This window comes from Rhinatrema bivittatum, chromosome 2 (genome assembly GCF_901001135.1).
Source record: "Rhinatrema bivittatum chromosome 2, aRhiBiv1.1, whole genome shotgun sequence".
Lineage (NCBI taxonomy): Eukaryota > Metazoa > Chordata > Amphibia > Gymnophiona > Rhinatrematidae > Rhinatrema > Rhinatrema bivittatum.
This window is the reverse complement of record NC_042616.1, coordinates 380595391-380615381: the sequence shown is the minus strand read 5'-3', so window position 1 is coordinate 380615381 and position 19991 is coordinate 380595391. Positions and strand designations below refer to the sequence as shown.

General features: G+C 44.1%; 1 protein-coding gene across 1 annotated transcript in view; it reads left to right on the top strand.

Moving 5' to 3' along the window:
• GABBR2 (gamma-aminobutyric acid type B receptor subunit 2) overlaps positions 1 to 19991 on the top strand; it is a 2655237-nt gene that overhangs the window by 698489 nt on the left and 1936757 nt on the right. Inside the window, 1 exon segment of the mRNA XM_029587103.1 lies at positions 6964 to 7101. Within this exon segment, the coding sequence (XP_029442963.1) occupies positions 6964 to 7101 (138 nt within the window).

Below are 19991 nucleotides of genomic sequence, written 5' to 3'. Positions count from 1 at the left end.
AATCTAACCTTATTAACCTAACCCGTGGGTTTCCACAAGGTTCCTCCCTCTCCCCTACACTCTTCAACGTATATCTACTACCCCTTTGCCAACTCCTTGCAGACCTCGGCCTAACACATTATATCTATGCGGATGATGTCCAAATACTCATCCCCATCAAGGAATCCCTACCTAAAGCCCTCAAGACCTGGGACAATTGCCTCACCTCCATCATCCGCCTCCTAACTAATCTTAACCTCGCCCTAAACACTACAAAAACAGAGCTACTTCTCATCTTCCCTGGTCACCATAACCTCTTCTCCCCTGACCAACCCTCCTCCTTTCCACATCACATCAGAGATCTAGGGGTCATTCTTGACAGCCATCTAAACTTTAAAACATTTATCAACAACACCACTAAGGATTGCTTCTACAAACTACAGGGATTAAGAAACTAAGACCCCCTCCTCCATCACAATGACTTCCGAACAGTTCTTCAAGCCACTTTATTTAGCAAGATTGATTACTGCAACTCCCTGCTCCTAGGCCATCCCGCAATCTCTCTCAAACCGCTTCAAATGCTGCAAAATGCAGCTGCTAGAATCCTCACCAACTCCCGCAGAACAGATCATATATCGCCAATACTCAGAGATCTCCATTGGCTTCTGATCCCCTCCAGAATACTTCACAAGATCCTCACAACTATCCACAAAACTCTACACAACCAGAATATTCATTGGCTTAATGACTCTGTGCACTACCATACATCCAACAGACCCACCAGAACTGCCTATAAAGGATTCCTGTCTACACCCTCTCACAAACTCTCCCACCACATCTCCACCAAAGAACGGACCTTCTCCATAGCAGGACCTACTCTATGGAACTCCATACCACCCGAACTACGCCTAGAACACTGTACAAAAACTTTCAAAACAAATCTAAAAACTTGGCTGTTTAAACAGTCCTATACATAAAAACCCCCATCCCTCTCGCTCCCAATAGTCTCCACTCCCTAAGTCTAACTTCCGGTGAATTTTTGTTTGGTTTATATGCAATACAGAAGTTTGTATATAATTAATTTTTTCTCTCAATCTCTTATTTAATGGCCCTCCTTAAGTCCACTGGACCCTTTCTTTCCTCTAATCCTCCTATCTTGTTCCTTCTTCTCCCTATTATATGTAACTTTAATTTTTCCCTTTCCTAAAAGCACGTTGTTTGATTAATTCCCATTAATTGTAAACCAATGAGATATGCAAATGAATGTCGGTATATAAAAGTTTTAAATAAATAAATGATGCAGTTGGAAGGTATGAGAGGGAAGTAGAGGTAGTGATTGGGAGGAGAACATGTTTGAGAGAGAGAAAGAAAAGGAATGTTGAGGATTGGTGTGTGAGAGCTCAACGCAGAATGGGGATGCACCTATGATAGATGATGATATAGAGCCAGATAGGAGAACGTGGTATATATGCTGGGGGAAGGGGTGCAGAGAGAAAAATATGCAAGGGAATGGCAGGAGTATCAGAGAGAGGGTGATAGGGAGAAGTATGGGAGGGGATAATTGGAGGTGAGGGAGTCAGAGTGGGTATGATGAAGTGAGGGAGAGAAATTGGAGGGGATCAGAGAATATAATCATAATGAAATGGTTGCAAGAAATGAGAAGGTGTGGAGATGATGTGGGGTGGTGATGGTGGTGGTGGGGAGAAGTGAGTTGGGGTGACTGTTGGGAAGAAGGGAGTCAGCAGGAGATTGATGGGGGAAACTACCCAGTGAGAGTTGATGAAAACTGAGTGAAGAAGTAGAGATAAGGGTTGGAGAAGTGAAATGTTGGAACAGTGGAGAGTGAGAGATGAAGGATGGAAGAAGAATGAGAGAGAAGGAAGGATGATATCCAGGAGTGAAGTGATGGAAATATTTTGAGGCAGAAAAGAGAAATAAAGGAAAGTTAGATGAAAGGAAAAGATAAATGGAAGGGAAGGGAGGAAGTGATAAAGACTGGAGAGGGAGTAGCTGTGGCTTCGGGGGGTCAATGGGATTTAGATACTCATAAATTTTTACTGCTACCTTTGCTTGGAAATAAAGATTTTGCCCCAGTATAGAATATAAGAAAATTAATGATTTTTGGATTGAGCATGGCCTGAGACATGTTGGGGAACTCTTTGAAGTGGAAATTAAGTTGTCTTTCCTTTGAATTCTTGCATGAGAAATATCAGGTGCCAAACACACACTTCTTTGCTTTCCTTCAAGCCTGAGACTACTTGATATCTTTGAAGTGGTCTGATCAAAATGTGCAGTGGAATGTTCCTTTACAAAGGAAATTTGAGACATGGCTGTTCAGAATAATTTTATTTCTCAATGGCACAAACTGCAAAAAGTACCTTCAACCTGGTCACTTGGACTTACTTTGTAACTATTGGAGCAGGGAATTGACTGTTGAGGTTTTCTTGGAGCGTCTCAAAGGATATTTCAAACCCCTCTAACTTTTTATTAAAGAGACTAATCGGGAAATGCAGCAAAAGCTGCTGCATCATGCCTTTATTGAGGATGTAAAACTTTATCATATGAAACTAGCTTTCTCCCCATGGTGTGTAAAATGTAAATCTGCAAATGGCACATTATTACATCACTTCCTGGTATGTCAAAAAATTGGCTTGTTGCGGGACGCCGTATTATTAGTGATTGAGTTACTTACAAAGATTAAGATTCATTATACAGGTGAATCTGTAGTATTAGGAGATGTGTTAGATTAACATAGCAGTTCCAGGCTTATGAGAAATTTTTACACCTAGTGCTGATGTTGGCACATAAGTGTATCCTTGCTACATGAGTAGAGGAGGAAGTGCCTACTATACATTTGTGGAACTTGAAAATGTTTATGGTCATGCAAATGGCATGGATAGATAAGAAAGTAGCCCATCATAAAATTACCAAGCAATGGGGCAGATTTTCAAAGGGTTACATGCGTAACCCCAAAAAGCTGCCCCAAGCTGCCCCTGCGCGCGCCGAGCCTATCTTGCATAGGTTCGGTGGCATGCGCAAGGCCCGGGACACACGTATGTCCCGGGGCTTCGAAAAAGGGGCGGTCCGGGGTCGGGGGCATGGGCGGCGTGCCGGCCCCAGGGGCATTCCGGGGGCGTGACAGAGGCCTCCGGAACAGCCGCCATGGCGGGGGATGGTGCACCGACAACCATCCGTCGCTCGCAAGTTATGCCTGCCCCTGGGCAAGAGGAAATCAGGAAAAAGGGACCAAGACAAATAAAAAAAAAACCTTATCCAGATAAAATAGGTAGAAAAAAGCATTTTATTTTGATTTTAGGGATTAGAAGAGTGGTTCTCAAATGGTGTGTCGTGACCCACCAGTGTGTCGCTAAGAACACGCAGGTGTGTCGCCACACTTCCCGGTCCCCCGCTGACCCAGCTGCTCCCCGTCCTCCTCCGCCTAGGCTTAAAATGCTGTCAGCCTGGGCGGAACACGGCAGAACAGCTGGAGTTAGCGGCACTGGCATGGTCTCTTCTTCTTGCCCCCCCCACCCCGCGCCCCGGAAGAGGAAGTGGTGAGCAGCAGGTGCGTGTGTGGGAAGAAGAGACCATGCTAGTGTGGTCAGTGTTGACCCAAAGAACAGAAAAGAGGCGCGGCCTGAGGAATGAGCAGTGCGGTCGCACAAAAATGAAGAAGAACGTCAACCCCCACGGCCGATGGGACTCCTTTCTCCGTGAGGGCTGAAAATGAAGGAGGTTAGGGTTGGGAGGAGGCTCGTGTTGCCGCTAGTTCTGGGGAGGGAGAGAGGGAGAGAGAGAGTGACCGAGCAAGCAAGCATGTGTGTTTGAGATCCTGTGTGTGTATGTGTGTGAGTGAGAGAGCCTGTATATGTGAAAGAGAGTATGTCTGTGATTGAGAGCCTGACTGTGAGAGAGAGAGCATGAATGTAAGTTTACGATTGGGAACCTGTATGTGTAATTTTGTGATTGAAAACCTGTTTGTGTGAAAGAGTATGTGTGTATGATTGAGATCCTTTGTGTGTGAGAGAGATCATGTGTATGTATGATTAAGAGCCTGTGGGGTGGATTTTATAAATGTACGCCCGCTCGTACTTTTGTTCGCGCACCAGGCGCAAACAAAAGTACGCCGGATTTTATAAGATACGCACGTAGCCGCGCGTATCTTATAAAATCTGGGGTCGGCGCGCGCAAGGGGGTGCACATTTGTGCACCTTGCGTGCGCTGCCCGTTCCCTCCAAAAATCGGAGCGGCCTCAGAGGGAACTTTCCTTCAGCCTCCCCCCACCTTCCCCTCCCTTTACCTACCTAACCCACCCCCCCCCCCCAGCCCTATCTACACCCCCCTACCCTTATCGTGAAAGTTAGCCTGCTCGCCGATCGGCCCCCGCCGCGCGATTCCCCGGCCCGGGAGCGATTTCGGAGGCCTCAGCCATGCCCCCGAAACGCCCCCGACACCCCCCCGGAATGCCCCGAACGTTGTGCCGCCCCCGACACGCCCCCCCTAGCAAAGCCCCGGGACTTACACGCGTCCCAGGGCATGCGCGCGCTGCCGAGCCTATGCAAAATAGGCTCATCGCGCGCAGGGGGGTTTTGAAAGCGTTATGCGCGTAACTTATGTGTGTAACCCTGTTAAAATCTATCCCTGTGTGTATAAGAGAGAGAGCATGTGTGTCTGTGTGTGATTGAGAGCTGGTTTAGGTGAGAGAGCATGTCAGTATGTGATTGAGAGCCTGTGTGTAAATGAGAGAAAGAGAGAGCATGTGTGTCTGATTGGAAGCTGGTTTATGTGAGGGAGCATCTGAGTATGTGATTGAGAGCCTGTGTGTAAATGAGAGAAAGAGAGAGAGCATGTGTGTCTGTGTGTGATTGAGAGCTGGTTTAGGTGAGGGAGCATCTGAGTATGTGATTGAGAGCCTGTGTGTAAACGAGAGAAAGAGAGAGAGCATGTTTATAAGCACATGAATGAGAGTCTGTGTGTGAGAGAAAAATACAGCATGTATATGTCTGATTGAAAGCCTGTGTGTGTAAGCGTGAAAAGATAGATAGCATGTGTGTAAATGTGTAATTAAGAGCCTATATAAGTGAGAGAAAAAGCATGTGTATATGTGAGTAACTGAGAGCATGTGTGTATAGATGTGTAATTGAGAGCCAGTATGAGAGAGAGTGCTGGTATGTGACTGAGAGAGAGGAGAAATTTCCAAGCAAATCACCCCTCCTCCTGCTAATTCAAAACAATCTCAGGACACCTGGATATCAAATGTTCCCAGGTATGCAGAGCAAAAAAATGTTTGTATCCTTATTATTCATTACTGGGTCTTTGTGTCTGCTATTTGGAAATATTTTATTGGTATCTAGAAATGTTTTATATGAGTTTTAATTAATGGATATTCCACTCATCAGCTGTTTCGAAATAATCTGTTCTTTTTGTTACTATGGTTTTACTGCTACTGATTTTATATTTCTTGATTTGTTTTATAAGGATGGGTGATGTTTCTTTTTTCCTTTATTACCCTGCATACAGAGACTCTGGCTTTTTGCAGTTTCCAATTCAGTTTTTTCTGCATGCTTCTAGTTATGCGTTTTTTTCTCTTTATTCTTTGTTAAGTGAGGGTCAGCACATGTGATTTAGGTGAAGTTTTCTGCTGGCATGTAGTTTCTATGTAGGGCTCTAAAGCAGCCTGACTTGGTCTGTTTTCCTAATAGGAGATATATTGGTGTCTTAAGGCCTGGTGTAATATTTTCAGTGTTGTCTTTTCTTAGGTAAGGTGGTTGCTGTTTAAGTGCTGGAAATTGGTGCTGTTTTGGTGTGGGATGTTTACTATTTATGCAATTTCTGTTCAGACAGAATACATATCTTTTCCTTGTGTCATTTTAAACAATAAAAATAATTACCGGACCTTTACTTTTTATTTCCGCCGTGAATTGTAATGAGCAGTGTGTCACACATGTGAGCAAGGCCTGTCAGATATGTCACGATGGGAAAAAGGTTGAGAACCACTGATGTAACACAGTGACCTAGGGGTTTATTGCTTCTGGAGTAAACTGAATTTTATTTAGTTAAAATATCTTATATTACACTCTGTCTAAACATTCATTTATTATATGGATTTTCTGCATTCAGTGATTACTTTTATTGTATATATGTCAGTATTCTCCAGAAATACTGTATATGAGCTATCAAGACAAATAGGCCCTTTCTTCAGATATGAATAATGATGATGTGACATCTGAAGAAGGGATCTATATGGTTTGAAAATAGTTTTAGATAATTTGTATGCTAATCCGGTAAAAGATTTCAGAATTTGCTAAGGATCCCATGATTGAAATCTAATTGTTGGTGTTAAGTTATTGTATGTTCTCTGCACAGTTATATATTATTATACGGAGATTGGTGGTGGAGGGTGGAAACATTTTGTGAGTGCCTTATGAAGTGGAACAGTGCTGGTGAGAGCACCTTGAAAAAAAATTGACAGCACATCATTGATAGTATAAGAATCAACCAGTACAGTGAATCCCCTTGGATTGTACAGCCTTTTGTTAGTCTTCTAGTGTGATAGGTGATGATTTTTAAAATTGTACCTATAAGACCAGCAGGAGCTCAGTAACACTAGTATCTTGGTAAGGATAGGGATGGGGGGGAAACAGGAATGGAGGGTAGCTGATTGTCATTGTTGAATTTAATTATCAAAATCTTGGGGGGGGGCAAGGATTATATAGACTTGAACCCCATGGTCCCGTGCCCTGAGTCTTTTAAGTATCTAGCCAAGTCTCTGCCACAGTTTGCAAAATCTACTTTCTATTGTAACCACTGCCTTGAATGCAGAGTTAGGTTATGAAAGTAGAGCAATGTAAGTGGAACTGATGTTTTTAAAATAAATACATTTCCAAACCCATGCATTTAACTTTGCAATTGTGATTTAATGACTTAATAATTTGATGCAAACATGTTTTTAAAAATTAATCATTCCTCCTTTTTTCTTTTTAGTGTGACAATGCAAAAGGGCTGAAAGCGTTCTATGATGCGATAAAATATGGACCTAATCACCTGATGGTTTTTGGTGGAGTATGCCCATCCGTTACTTCTATCATTGCCGAATCTCTCAAGGGGTGGAATCTAGTACAGGTAAGAATACATTAAGTATTTGATTTGTGGCTGGAATCACTTCTTGGACAAATAGTGTATGAGCATGACTTGATATGTTACACAGACTGTTTCTTAGTCACAGAAAAATATCTAAGGCGGTTTATTCAGTTATTGGTTTTCTTTCGGGGTTTGTAGGAGAATGTTCATAAGAGGAATCAAAAGTGCTAAGAGATTTTTATTTTGACTTCTAGTCTATTTACTACCATTAAAATGGTAAATAATGACTGTGATATCTGACCTATTATTCATCTAAAAGTAGTATATTTGCCAGTTCAGGAAATATGTGACTTGTATAAATTATTATGATTATACAATACAGACTGAAAATATATGCTAAAAATGTTATTGAAGTTATGTGAAGAGAAGAGAGAATAGCAAAAGTACAGTAAAATGTGATTACAAATTTGTTTTGGGAGATGAGGGCGTAGAAATTTAAAACAACCATAAACTACTTACTTTTCAGATGGGTTGTATTCTGTTAAATCCTTCCCTGATAAGAAACGTTTGCTGAGAGTATATATATTTTGTTATACTGCAACTGAATATGGCATAAAAGACGATTCAGGCTTTTGCACAAATAATTTGTACTTTTGCCATTCAAATAGTGTGATTCTATACCCATGGAAAATTTGAATCTATGTTCCCTGTGATACAAGTAAGTAGTAAAAAGCAGAGAAATTCCATGGGACAAATAAAAATGATTCAGAGAAACAAAGTAAACTGAATAAAGTGAAAAAAAAATTCACAAAAAATGAAATCATAAAAGAAAATCCAATACATAGAACAAAACATCCAAGTTATTTCAAACTGGACTCTTTACAAAGAGAGCTCACCAAATGGATGCTTTGGCACATGCTTACCCAATTAATTTTTTTAAAGAACAAGTGAATGAAATATATTTTTCATATGTTAGCATGATTTGTAATACAAACCTCCTAGTTTTCATGAAACTGAACAGCCTTTTGTTAGTAAAAATACTTCAGTGTGTATGTATATATGTATGTGTGTATATATCTATCTATATATATAGAGAGAGAGAAAGAGAGAGATAGTATATTCCATATATATTCACATTTAAGTATTTTCAAAATTTATTTTATTTATACAATTTTACACCAAGGCAATCTTGATAATGGAAAACTATGGATAGAAAAATGTTAAAAGAACCAATATATAAAGAATCATAATATCCAAAACTTAGACTTCATTTGGGGGGATCAAACAAAGGAAAATCTACAAATGAAATGAAAAGGAAATTTCAAGATGCAATAAATTCAGTAATAATAGATTTTAACCTGAGACAGACTACTTATTAGGATTGCCTTTATTTTGCAAAAAAAATTCCAGTTGCTCTGAGTCACAAAAAACATTTTTGGCATTTCTTAGCTTAATGACACATTTACATGGAAACTCAAAAGTTGCAACCAAGGCCAAAGTTTCTTGAATCTTCTCAAGAGCAACTTTATGCCTTGGTTGCATAGCTCTAGAAAAATCAGGAAATAAGGCAACATTATGACCAAAAAAAATATGTTTGCTTAGCTCAAAAAAGAAAACATTTTAGTTGTCTAGTCTATATCTGGTTCTAAGACAAAAACAGCCAATAATGTTGCCCTAGTATTTTACTAATGAAAAGGCTTTTCAGTTTCATAAAAATCTAGTTTATATGAATTTAAACAAATTAACAGATACATCCCATAGAATGCTTATGCCAGGTTCTCTCATTAATAATAACAAAATACACACAACACAAATGTTTGTAATAAATTAGGCTGCAGCTTTATTGAAACAGAGCCATCATTTTATTTGAGACACAATCTATAACAAGCCAGTATACATTTAACCACTTGCCATGTTATTAGCAAAGCAGCTCTTCCAGCCAATTAGCCAACTCAAACACCTCCAATACCATTAGAGGGCCATAAGCCCCCCTGCCATACTAATAACTGGGGAAGCTCCCGTAATATCCTCATTAGGTTCCCTGCAGTCCTTTGCCACCCTCACCTTCGCTTCGCCAATCAGGCAGATTGCATAAGGATGAGGATTAAATCATTAGAAATCAACATTTTATGGCTCAGGTACCTGCCATAGGCACAGGGAGACCTGTCTACCCTGTACCACCCCCCTCTAAAGTTGGAGCATGTACAAAAAAAATTCCTAAAGTGTAATTCTTTGTTCTAAAGTTTCTTGAAAATCATTCAACAACAAATCAATTCCAGATTCGGACAAATGCGTGTCATCATTCTGATATAGACCAACACATTCCCTATCTACCCAATCATGCTTAATCCGTCTGCCCCCTATGCTTACCACCCATTTCCCAATTTGTCTATTAACCTTAATAAGCCCTCTGGTCCATCTTTTTTGATCTCTGAAACAATGACTGGGAATTACATCAGACCAGCAGAGAATCAATTTGGGAAGAGATTTCAAAATAACCATAAAATCTTTTATAACTGCTCTAATTCTCTGCTTACAAGTCCATTGTACTAAATCAGTCCCTCCCAAATGTACAATTAATATATTTGGTCACAGCCTACTGGCTAAGTGATGTCTTAACACTGACAATAACTGAAATCAACACATCCCTCTATTACTAAGGCAGTGCAAAGAATGAATGCCAAGCGGCCGATGAACTGCTCTCCACATGGCCCAGTGTACAAATGAATGGCCCATAAGCCATACAGACCATCTGGTTCTCATACTATATTAATTCACACAAACATTAACATTTAACGAATATCTATATAAATAAAAATGTTAAATAGTTTGTACGTCGTCGCTAATCTCGCCAACCGCTTAACCGAATGCGTTCAAATTTGCACACAACATTCACTTCCCATACGGGAAGGATCTTATACACTTACATTACATATAGGTCACACCTTACACAAAACAGCGACATCTGGTGGCCATCAGCACAAGCGCAACCTCTTACACCTTTCACACACACTCACACACCACATCCCACCCCCACACAGGGCTATTGTCTTTCATTCACACTCCCTCATAACACAGAAATCCACACTCATCACACCACACACCCCCACCCACACGCCTGCCAATGTCACTTACTTCACCCACCCTCCCAAAACACACCAAAACATGGATTCCTGGCTGCTACATTGGGAAGCCACGCATTTCACACACCCTCCGATTTTAAATTAAAGTACCCTCTTCCACCCACCCACGCACTGCACTCCGATCACACACTACACCTGATACAAGTCCATGCTTCTCCGCCGGCACCACAGGAACGGTCCGGGACACATCGCATTCAGTAGGGCCGTCGGATGCCAGCAACAAAAATGGCGCCGGCGGACCTTGCCCTTACTATGTTATACGGAGACAACAATGACGTCGGTACACCATGTGACATAGTAAGGGCAAGAGCCCGTCGGCACCATATCCTCAGCGGACATTTGCCCTTACTAGGTCAGGAATCCTGACGCACTACTTTCACTGGTGAAGTTTTGCGACATGGCAGCCGGCGGAACAAACCCTAGCACACACCCTCGCCACCGGCTGGCAGTTTACACAGGTAGCCGGGGAGGAGCACGGTGGGGGACCGTTCTTATTTTCCGCCGCGCGTTTTTCACAGGGGGGGGGCACTCATTCTCCACATCTCCCGAGAGGGGGGCTGTAGCGTGGGTTGCTCTATTTCGCCGGGTTGGGGGGGGGGCAGGAAGGTGTGCTTGCATATTTAAACTATTCTTTGCTGGTGCTGTTCATTTGGGGTAAAAAAAAACAAAAACACACAAACTGTAACCTTTACTGCTCTGTTCTGTTTTTTCAACTTAACCAGGCTCAGCCACAGCTGAACAGATTGCTTTCAATTTAGACACAAGCTTCACCTCACATACGGCAAGGTCTTCTACACTTACATTACATATATGTCACACCGGGAGCTGGTAAAAAAGTTTTAAAATTTGGTTCCACAAAACAGCGACATCTGCTGGACGTAAGCGCGAGCTCTTACACCTTGCACAAACGCTCACACCCCACACACACGTGACCAATGTTTGGGATTCACACACCCTCCTACCAGACACAAATCCTCCTCACACGCCCCCGCACACTCCTCACACCCCCCCGCACACATGCCAATTGTACTTACTTCACACACCCTCCCAAAACACACAAAAACCCACAAAATTCCAGCATGCTACACCCCGGTGTAGCATGCTGGAACACCCTACGAACTCACACAAAAACACCCTCCTCACACCCCCCATGCCCATGACTTTTCTACTTACTGCCCACACCCTCCGAAAGCATGCAAAACGGCAGAATAGTTCGGGCTGCTCCAGCGGGGGGGGGGGGGGGAACAGCGCTCCGTGACACATCGCATACACTACGGCCGTCGGCTGCCAGCAATCAAAATGGCGCCGATGGCTCTGTCCCTTACTAGGACACTCGGGAACGCCAATGGAGGCAGTAGCCCATGTGACATAGTAAGGGCGAGGGCCCGTCGACGCCATTTTCTGGACTGGCAACCGGCGCACCTTCGCCCTTACTATCTGAGCGAGACGACCGCTCCCATTGCTCCACCCTACTGACAGAGTAAGTTCTAACAGCCATCGGAGACAGTTTCAGTGCTGGCTGCCGAGGGCCAGGCGCCAGTACTTCCATGCCGGAACAAACGCCCGCTCCACCGACTACCATTTTTTACAGGTCGGGCCTGCAGGGGGGGGGGGGCTTGGGGATGTTATTGCATCCATGTTCGGGGGGGGGGGGGCAGGGGGCGGTTATCCCCATTCTCTTTTCTTTCTTTTCCTCTTAACCTGGCTCTGCCACTGCAACACGTGGCCGGGTACAGCTAGTAAGATATAAAAGACCCAGATCGCCAGCACTCAATGGGGGCAGATTTTAAAACCTACGCGCGTGGCCTACATTTGTGCGCGCTACCTGGCGCACACAAATGTACGCCCGATTTTATAACATGCGCGCGCTGCCGCGTGCATGTTATAAAATCCGGAGTCAGCGCGCACAAGGGGGTGCACACTAGTGCACCTTGCACGCACCGAGCCCTAGGGGAGCCCCGATGGCTTTCCCCGTTCCCTCCTTCGGCCCCCCCCCCCCCACCTTCCCCTCCCTTCCTCTATCTGTCCCACTCCCAGCCCCCCAAAAAAATACCCCGTACCTTTATCCCAGAAGTTATGCCGTCCGAATGCCGGCGCACGATCCCCAAGCCTAGCGGCCAAAGAGAGGCCTCTAGCCATGCCCCCGCCCCGCCCCCGGACCATCCATTTTTTGAAGCCGCGGGATTTATGTGCATCCCAGGGCTTTACGCGCGGCGTCGGGCCTTTTGAAAATAGGCCCGGCATGCATAAACCCCCCCCCCCGTGCATAAGTCCACCTGGATTTACACACATATGCTTTTAAAATCTGCCCCAATGTGTATTATTGTTGATATAGGCAAACCCAACCTCACAGCAGATGTTGCTATCCCTATGCGAAAAGAATGACTTCCAAACTGAGTTGCATCCATACCCAATTTCCAAAGTGATCTAAGCAGAACTGTCGTGAATTGGAAACAGTGCTGTAGGATTTCGATGCCACTTGTCTTGACGCTTTGCCTGTCGTGCTGCCTTCGAGGGTTCATGCATTTGTTATTGGTGCTCTCTTTTGAAGCTGTGGTGTGTTTTTGACACTCTCGCTGCTGCTTTGTTCCTCTATTAAAGCACTCTTCTTGCCACTCCTGGTACCCCTTTGCCCCTTTAAAGTACCTTAGGCTATTCATGCCACTTTGCCACAGTCTAAGTACCTTGGAGCTGTTTTGTTGTTCTGATGATTGCTCCTCAGAAGTTTCATCAAAATTGATAATAAAACCCCAATTCTGCAGCCAAAAATAGGCTGCAAATCCTTCCCCCATTGACTTTAATGGGAACCGGAAAACAAATGCATGTATCAACGTATCTGGGTGCCATACGTCCGAATGCAACAAAAATTGCCCCCCAGACGAATACGTATCCCGAATGCAACGGATACTTTCTGGCTGCACATCCCTAGCTGTTAGTACTGCTACAGACTGGGCTTGGCTGGCCTGCTTTCTTCTCAGGGCCATTGCAAGAGGTGGGTAAGCAGGGCAACAGCATGAGAGAACCAAGCCAAGAGAAACAGATAAGTATGAAAGGAAAGAAGTGTGAAGCTTGCTGAGCAGACTGGATGGGCCGATTGGTCTTCTTCTGCCGTCATTTCTATGTAAGTATGGGGGCAATAGAAGGATGCTATGCTTCCCTTTTGAAGTAGTCTGCAATCATATGAGCCTCAAATTTAAGGAAACTGTCAAAAGCAACTTTTGTCTGGGTTCTGTTTGTGCAGAGACTGCCCAGCTACTACTACCTTCCTGCCTGTAATGCTGCTACAGGCCAGTCTAATCTGCCTGCCGGCCATCTTCTTACTGCTGATGTAGTGGGCCTGGGAACCTACCTCTCTTTCTGTTGCAGAGATTTCTACTGCCTTTTTTGTCTATCCTGCTCCTTCAGCTGCTACTGCTGTAATTCTTCTCTTCCACTGGTAGTGTAAGTCTCAGAGAAAACAAATGGCATGTGCCAGAAGAAGGGATGCAGCAATAGCAATAAGGGAAGTGAGACAGCACAAGTGAAGGATTCAGGAGGAAAAAACCAGGAGGGAGAGAAGATTCAGAGGGAGCAAATAGGACTGAGGAAGTGAAGGAAAGCCTTCATACAAAAGAAAAGAAGAGTTATCTGTGGGAGGGAAATTTTAAGATAATGTGGCATATAACTCCTTTAAATAAATAAGGGGAAGATATAGGATGTAATGATAGGGTGGGATAAAAGGAGAAAGAAAGTAGAGAGGACATGGGAGAAAGGAAAAGAATAAGAGAGAACTTAAATAGAAAATAAAAGAAAAAATAAGAACATATCCAGATAAAATAAATATTGAAAAGTAGTTTTTAAGAAAAATTATTGAAAAATCTATGAATAATTTTTTTAAGTTTTTTTGTGCGTAATTCAAAGTGTAAAGTGTATGTAAAAATTCTACAAATATATCATAGAATTACATAGAATTTTAACTCCCTCACTGCAGAATCTATCTGTGACCTGCTTCAGGAGCTTTGGGGGCTTTGCTTTAGTGATTTATATATCAATATTTAAAAAGGGATCCAGGGGCGATCCGGGAAACTACAGACCAGTTAGCCTGACTTCAGTGCCAGGAAAAATAGTGGAAAGTGTTCTAAACATCAAAATCACAGAACATATAGAAAGACATGGTTTAATGGAACAAAGTCAGCATGGCTTTACCCAGGGCAAGTCATGCCTCACAAATCTGCTTCACTTTTTTGAAGGAGTTAATAAACACGTGGATAAAGGTGAACCGGTAGATGTAGTGTACTTGGATTTTCAGAAGGCGTTTGACAAAATTACTAGGAAAAGTACTAGGAAAAGTACTAAGAAAAGTACTAGGAAAAGTACTAAGAAAAGTACTAAGAAAAGTACTAAGAAAAGTAAAAAGTCATGGGATAGGTGGCGATCTCCTTTCGTGGATTGCAAACTGGCTAAAAGACAGGAAACAGAGAGTAGGATTAAATGGACAATTTTCTCAGTGGAAGGGAGTGGACAGTGGAGTGCCTCAGGGATCTGTATTGGGACCCTTACTTTTCAATATATTTATAAATGATCTGGAAAGAAATACGACGAGTGAGATAATCAAATTTGCAGATGACACAAAATTGTTCAGAGTAGTTAAATCACAAGCAGATTGTGATAAATTGCAGAAAGACCTTATGAGACTGGAAAATTGGGCATCCAAATGGCAGATGAAATTTAATGTGGATAAGTGCAAGGTGATGCATATAGGGAAAAATAACCCATGCTATAATTACACAATGTTGGGTTCCATATTAGGTGCTACAACCCAAGAAAGAGATCTAGGCGTCATAGTAGATAACATTGAAATCGTCGGTTCAGTGTGCTGCGGCAGTCAAAAAAGCAAACAGAATGTTGGGAATTATTAGAAAGGGAATGGTAAATAAAATGGAAAATGTCATAATGCCTCTGTATCGCTCCATGGTGAGACCGCACCTTGAATACTGTGTACAATTCTGGTCGCCGCATCTCAAAAAAGATATAATTGCAATGGAGAAGGTACAGAGAAGGGCTACCAAAATGATAAGGGGAATGGAACAGCTCCCCTATGAGGAAAGACTAAGGTGGTGAGGACTTTTCAGCTTGGAGAAGAGACGGCTGAGGGGAATATGATAGAGGTGTTTAAAATCTTGAGAGGTCTAGAACGGGTAGATGTGAATCGATTATTTACACTTTCGGATAGTAGAAAGACTAGGGGGCACTCCATGAAGTTAGCATGGGGCACATTTAAAACTAATCGGAGTTTGGGAGAGGAGCTGTCCTTATCACCGGAAAATGCTCTTTTAAATTTGCCTCTTGATATCCATTCCGACAAATGGAAGCTAGCTCATATTATTATTATGGCTGCCCGATGTGAGATAGCTCTCTTGTGGAGATCGGTTGACTCGCCTTCCGAGGGGAGCCTCCGGATAAGATTACATCGGTTATGGTTGATGTATAAAGGAATGGCTACTATAAACCATATGGCAATATGGCAACCACTGGAGGTTTGGTTGTCCCAAAGGTAGTAGGGGTCATGGGTGCTCTTATTACATCACATTCAGCGAGTTGATGATAATGGTGGGGTCCACTGAAAACGCCACTCCACATATAATACCACTCATTTATTTGGTCCAAGATCCATCACAGTGTTTTGTTTGCCTATCTCTTAATTCACTGTCTCATCTCATGTCGACCCTATTTACTTAAACTGTGCTTGATAAACCTGTGTTCCACAATTGAACATGAATCTCTACCAGTGAATATTTACTTCTCTGGGGGGGGGGGGAGGGGATTTAAGAGTTACGATGATGTTTGGATGTTTAATATATGGAACTCTCTGTATTATTGTTCTGTTATATGGTTTACCTTTATTGTGATTCCATTATTGATGGTTGGTGTGAAACGTGTTAAACTCAATAAAACAAAAATTAAAATTAAAAACAAAAACTAATCTGTGAAAGTTCTTTTTTACTCAATGCACAATTAAACTCTGGAATTTGTTGCCAGAGAATGTGGTTATAGGTGGGCCCAGCGCCGCATAACCGGAGCCCACCCGTAACGGCAGCGAGCCCAGGAATATCAAATGGAGGACAGGCAAAACAGGGATGGGGGGGGGGGGGTGCAGGAAGGGAGCACAGCGAAGATCGATTGCCGCGACCCCCCCCTAGCGCCACCGCAGGCCCCACTCACCGCTGGCAGAGTAGAGAGAGAGCAGAGAGCCACTGGCTACGCCCGGGGGGATGTGACATCATCGGGGAGCATCGTTGGCCCCCTCCGATGATGCACCTCACCCTTTAAAGGGACGGCACACGCGGCCAGAGACCCCTTTTCATGGATCGTGCAGGAGACCAAGATATCGTGCAGACCAAGATCAGGTCGCAATCGTGCAGGAGACCAAGATATCGTGCAGACCAAGATCAGGATGAGGGAACGTGCGAGGGAGCTTCAGCATTTCTGCACCTTGGGTTGCAGGGCGCCGGTAGGTGCTGCAGATAAAACAAATTTTCAGGTTTATGCCACCTTACGCCCCCCCCCTTGCATCTTTGCCCGCCCGAACCCCCCCCCCCCCTCGCTCCGCAGCACCGTGCTACTGCCAGCGCAGAGAACCGAGTTGTTGTTCCCAATCGCCGACAGGTCCATGCGGCCCGCACGGGTGCGTTTCGCCCCCTTGCTCCCAGCCCTAGCACGAGGGTGTCCAAACGAGGAACAATTTCGCGGTCCTCAGCCGCACGAGTCCATCCAGCCAGCACCCAGCCAGGCCCGGTTCAATAGCGCGAGCGTGTTGGGCAATCTGGTCAGGCAATGCGCCAATTTTTCTTTAAAAAAAAAAAAAAACAAACTTCGCGATCAGCGCCCACGCTGGTCCCGATCGTTCATGCCGCCCGACAAAAATGCTTGGAAGGTTGCCCTTCCTAACATTCAAAAAAAAAAAAAAAAAGAAGGACATGTGGTTTCCGAATGGGGCAGGCAGAACGGCATGTATGTTTTTGTGTCATTTGGTACAATTTTTTGCGCCGCGGAATATCTGTGTCATTGTGGGTACATTTTGTTGCGCAGCAGAGCTAATTTTGGGCAGAGCCTCACTGTGCCTGTTTTTCATGCGTTGCTACGTCTGAATGATGCCAGTCTGCCACGTGGGAGACACCGCGAGCAGGTTACAAATGTGGTTAATCAGTTTTCTGCTACTGCAGTTCATTAAGAGGTGTAATAGCCGAATGGTTGCAGCACCAGCACACAAACGAGGTGCCCAGGGTTCAAATTCTGCTGTTACTCCAAAAGTTGGTTTGAGATTATAAAAAAAAGATAAATAATTTTATTATAACAGGGGACGTTAGGTTACAACTTATCAGTCATTGAATTTTATGCTACAAACTAATTACTATTGTTTTACAGTAATGTTGTGAATGGTGCAAATATAAAAAAAAAAAATAATGGTTTCAGTTGGGGGACGCAGTGCAGGGAGATCTGGATTCATGCCCTCATGCAAACAATAATAATAATTTAATTTTCTCTTTTCTTTCCTTTCCGTTTAGGACCTGCAATGTTTTGTCATTGCAAAACTTTCCTAAATAAAAAAATATCATTTTAATCTTGCTTTACCTTTCTATCGATAGCAGGTGTTCCCCTTGTTAAAAGTCCATTCACAACATGGAGACATGCAGATCCGGTAGAAATGCGCAAACAAGAAGGAAGGAGGTCCCCACCCAGGCCAACATCCCCAAGGCGAAAAAGGGCACCCCAAAAAATAGAGGAAGAAGTCGGATGCTCAAGGGGAAGAGTCGGAAAAACGATGCGGGTCATACCACCTTCACTGCTCCAATACACGACAAGGCAGTGCACGACCCGACGGCCGGCCCGAACCAGGGCATACCACCACTACCCGCATCGGAGCCAGTAGTCCATTCCGCAGCACCTCTGCCCGCCCCCGATTCCCGGTCACCGTTACCCGATAGAGGATTGGATCACAGTCTGCCACGTTCAGATTATTTATTTATTTATTTAAATTAATTTATATACCGGAGGTTCCTGTATAATATACATATCACCCCGGTTCACAAAGAACAGTAACTATCGCTACAAATAGATTACTACCCTCCACGACGATACCAGCCCAGAGGGGAACCACATACTCTTGGCTACGGATCCCGAGGTTACCGCGAGGATGACGAAGACTGGTACCCAAGGCCACCGTGGGACGATGACACCAACTACACTCGGCTTTATTGGGATCACAAAGAAAGGCAGTGGGATGGCCCAGACAGACGCCATCACCGAGGAAGGGGACGAAGATATTGTGACCAGCCTCCTTGGTGGTATTGGCAAGCACCTACGAATGCCGCAAGACATCAGGGGGCAGAGTTTCCTCGTCAGCAGATACCTGCTCCTTACAGCAACTCACTCAATGGCACAGTTGGGAATGAGGCGGACCATCTTTACACCAATACCACAGATGGTGCGACCGCGGCGGTTGGCGACCCATCAAGACAGGGCGATGTCACAGAGACACGCGACAGTCGATGCGATGATGACAGGCCTTCGACCAGCTCACATGACATGCTATGCGATAACGACAGGCCTACCAGCTCACAGACTGGCCAAAGTCAACGCAGCCAAGAAGCTGACAGCGGTGAGTTGGGTAAACACCCTGACGCGGTTACTGTCATGGCGGAAAAAAGGTCAAAATGCAAGGCGAAGCACAGGCGCAGATCTACCTCTAGCTCTAGTAGCTATTCCTCAACCATTCATCCGACTCATCTACCGACAGTGACCGGCAGGTGACCCCGAACATATACGGGAAGGAGTCCAGGGGCCAACCGGCTCTCACTACTCTTTCCGAGTTATGGGAAGGGGTTCCAAAAAATTGAGAAAACAAATAAGAAAACGTAAATACATAGACATTTTTTCCATTCTCCATGGTCGGCGGAAGACAGAGGAATGAAAAAAGCGCAGGGCCGCCTCTGCAACCTTGAGCAAAGAAGTAAAGATTCCAAAAACCATTGTCAACTGGGCTATTGCGTTCATGTACATGATGAGTGTCGTAGGCCATCAGGATCCCACTCAATATGGTCCAATGTTGAGCTACGCTGTCACCATTTTAAGGGCATACCAGCAGCACGAGAGTTGGGCGTGGCTCAACTAGGCCCTACATCCATTATCTCCTTCCTTGGGATACAGATCGATTCCAATCAGATGATAGCGAAGCTTCCCGACGAAAAAGTGAGCAAGCTAAGATTAATCATACAACAAGTGTCCACATCAAAGAAGATAACCTTACGGGTAGCCCAATCCATTCTGGGTTCCCTAAACTTCGCTTGCAGAGTCATTCCCATGGGACGAGCATTCATGAGGAGACTCGCAGCAGCTACCGTGGGAATACAACGACCCCACCACTTCCTACATATATCCAAACACATCCGTGCCAATTTTGACATATGGAATGCATTCCTCACCAATTTTAATGGAATATCAGTGCTACAAGGAACACCACTGTCCAATGTCGATCTATCCATTCACACAGACGCATCGGGAGGGTGGGGTTTCGGAGCCATTTGTCAAACTTCCTGGTGCGCAGAGAAGTGGCCAGACAACTGGATATCAAGTGGTATCACCAAGAACATTACCTTCCTTGAACTTTTTCCCATATGGGTGACCCTGGTGCTTTGGCGAAAAAGGCTACAAAATAAGTACATTGTATTTTGGTGCGATAATCTGGCAGTAGTACAGGTATTAAATGCGCAAACGGCCAAGTGCCCCATGGTGGTCACTTTACTCTGGGAA